Source organism: Rhea americana, unplaced genomic scaffold (assembly GCF_003343005.1).
Source record: "Rhea americana isolate MKP2758 unplaced genomic scaffold, rheAme1 scaffold_341, whole genome shotgun sequence".
Lineage (NCBI taxonomy): Eukaryota > Metazoa > Chordata > Aves > Rheiformes > Rheidae > Rhea > Rhea americana.
The window spans coordinates 572774-575606 of NW_028186470.1; the positions used below are offsets into that span (position 1 = coordinate 572774).

Sequence of the window (2833 nt, forward strand, 5' to 3'; positions counted from 1 at the left end):
AGATTCCCCCTGCAGGATCAGGCCCAGGCCATGCCCGGGGTGGTGGTGGCCCCATCCCGGGGACACTGAGGGCCCTTTGCAGGCAGTGGGTTGTGCAGGGGGTGGGCACCCGGTGAGCCGTGAGGACCCCAAGGCCCCACGCTGTGCTCAACCCCGGTGTGGCCAGAGGCCGTGGGGCAGGGCGGGGGGCRCCAGGCGGGGGGCGCYGGGCCAGCTCCAGCTGTGGTTTGCCATTCCTGCACTCCGGCTCTGCCGCAGTCTCTGCTCCGTTCCCGTCCACCCTCGTGCTGCTGATGCCTCAGGAGGTTTTGGAGCTGACCRGGGTGGTTGTCCCRTGCCAGCCCCGTGCCAGCCCAGCGCCTGCGGGGTGTGGGGATGTGCTGGGGGGATCGGGGCTCCCTGCAGACCTGCCGGGGCTGGGGCAGCCGGCAGCTGTGCAAAGGGGGCWGGTTCGCACGGCCGTGCACCAGACGAGGGAGCCGGGGTCCACGGGGTGGCCGACCAGCATGGGGCTGCCCCAGGCGCCGCAGCACTCCTGCGCCTCCGGGCCCCTCCAGCACCGCAGTGCCAGCGTGGCCAGGTGCCGGGAGCAGAGCGGGCTCGAGTCTGAGCTGACCCCTTCCCCGCTCCCTGCCCCTTCCCTCCCGTCCTCGTCGGCTCGGGAGCGGTGCCGCTGGACAYGCAGCCCTGCCGTGGGGCTTGCTCCAAAGGCTGCGCTCGTGCTGGAGCCGCGCTGCTCCCGCCTGCACCCGGGAAAGCGAGACCAGGCCCGGCTGAGCCGCTGCCCGGCGCCGGCACGCTTGGGTCTGCGGGGGCTTGGGGTGAGGTGGCTTCTCGTGCTGCCCGGTCTCGTGCTCGCAGCTGCATCACTCAGCGACCGGAGCGAGTGGCCGACCCGCCCCTGGCCGCACAGCCCCCACCGCGCTGCTGCTCTCTCCACTGCCCTGCTGCATCCCTACAGCGCGAGCAGCATGGCACGGTGCAGCACAGTGTGGCACGGTGCAGCACAGTGTGGCACGGCATGGCACAGTGTGGCACGGTGCAGCACAGTGTGGCACGGCATGGCACAGTGTGGCACGGTGCAGCACAGTGTGGCACAGCATGGCACAGTGTGGCACGGTGCGGCACAGTGTGGCACGGTGCGGCACTGCACGGCACGGCACAGCACGGCACAGCAGCACCCCCCAGCCCCGCTGCCATGCACTTTGCCGGCAGCCGTGGCCTGGCCATATGGCTGCAGCGGGGTGACTGGTAAAAATAGCAAGTGCTGATGGCCCCGGGCGGGCAGCGAGGGCCGGCGGCCCCGGCGCGCTGCCCTGGCCTGCAAGGGCATCTCAAGGGCAGGGGAGTTGGCGGAGGGGCAGGGGGCCGCGCCGCCCCCCGGCCGGGACCGCGCGCCCTGACGGGTCTCTCTGCCCTCTCCCTTGCAGCGGCAGCCGCGGCTCGGGGGCAAGATGCCGGAGCAGAGCAACGACTACCGGGTGGTGGTGTTCGGCGCRGGAGGTGTGGGCAAGAGCTCGCTGGTGCTGCGCTTTGTGAAGGGGACCTTCCGCGACACCTACATCCCCACCATCGAGGACACCTACCGCCAGGTCATCAGCTGCGACAAGAGTGTCTGCACCCTGCAGATCACCGACACCACGGGCAGCCACCAGTTCCCGGCCATGCAGCGCCTGTCCATCTCCAAGGGCCATGCCTTCATCCTGGTCTTCTCCGTCACCAGCAAGCAGTCCCTGGAGGAGCTGAAGCCCATCTACCAGCAGATCGTGCAGATCAAGGGCAGTGTGGAGAGCATCCCCATCATGCTGGTGGGCAACAAGTGCGATGAGACCCAGCGGGAGGTGGAGACGCGAGAGGGTGAGGCCATGGCCAAGGAGTGGAAGTGCGCCTTCATGGAGACCTCGGCCAAGATGAACTACAACGTGAAGGAGCTCTTCCAGGAGCTGCTCAACCTGGAGAAGAGGAGGAACGTGAGCCTCACCATCGACGGGAAGCGCTCCAGCAAGCAGAAGAGGACAGACAAAATCAAGGGGAAGTGCAGCATCATGTAGAGCCCCGGACTGGCCCTCGCCCCCTCTCCCGGTCTGCCCCTCTCCCCTCTCGAAGTCTGGACATCGGCATCGAAGCTGGGCCCGTCCCCCTCGCCCTCCATGCGATCACTGTGACTGTGCTGGGTGGCCGCAGTGCTGCGCTGGGGGGACGGCGGCGAAGACGGGGTGCTCAGCGGCACGGCAGCCTCCCACCGCCCGTCCCGGGGGAACGCCGGGGAAGCGGTGGGGCRGACACCGCACCCGCCAGTGCCCGCTGCGGTGGGCAGGGACAACGTGGGGGTGGGAGGTCCTGCGCGCCCCAGCCCGGTGCGTGGGGCAGCACTCGGCCCCCGCGGCACGGTGCAGCCTGGCCGGGGAGCGTGCATGCACACGCACTTGTGCACACRTGCACACGCACACACCGCAGCACAGCGCCGGTGGCCGGGGCAGCAGGCAGGGACGGGACGAGACGGGACGGGACCCTCGTGGCCGCACGGGGCCACTGTGGGGACCCCTCCGGAGAGCCGTCCGCGGCGCCGGCAGCAGCGCGGGAGCCCACCTGGCTGCCGTGGTCCCCGTGCACAGCCCGCACCGGTGCATCACCTCCGCGCTTGCACCCCGGGAGAGGGTCGCGCGCGTCCCTGGGGGTCCCGGCGCCCCGGCCGTGGCACCGCTGCTGCCGGGAGCTGCCAGCCGAAGCACAAGGCAGCGGGCCCGCGGGGGGGCCTGCCCCAGCACAATCCTGGCGAGCTCCGACCCCGGCGCGGGGCTCCCCGGCCCCCTGCGGCGCCCCGCGGCCAGCC

The 2833-nt window shown here is 71.0% G+C and overlaps 1 protein-coding gene across 1 annotated transcript in view; it reads left to right on the forward strand.

The window, feature by feature from the left end:
• Nucleotides 1-2827, forward strand: part of DIRAS1 (DIRAS family GTPase 1) — a 7897-nt gene extending 5070 nt beyond the window's left edge. The window contains exon 2 of the mRNA XM_085311497.1: nucleotides 1431-2827. Coding sequence (XP_085167623.1) covers nucleotides 1455-2051 — 597 coding nt within the window. The 5' untranslated portion in view covers nucleotides 1431-1454 and the 3' untranslated portion in view covers nucleotides 2052-2827. The remainder of the gene's footprint in view (nucleotides 1-1430) is intronic.
• The last annotated feature ends 6 nt before the right edge of the window (nucleotides 2828-2833 follow it).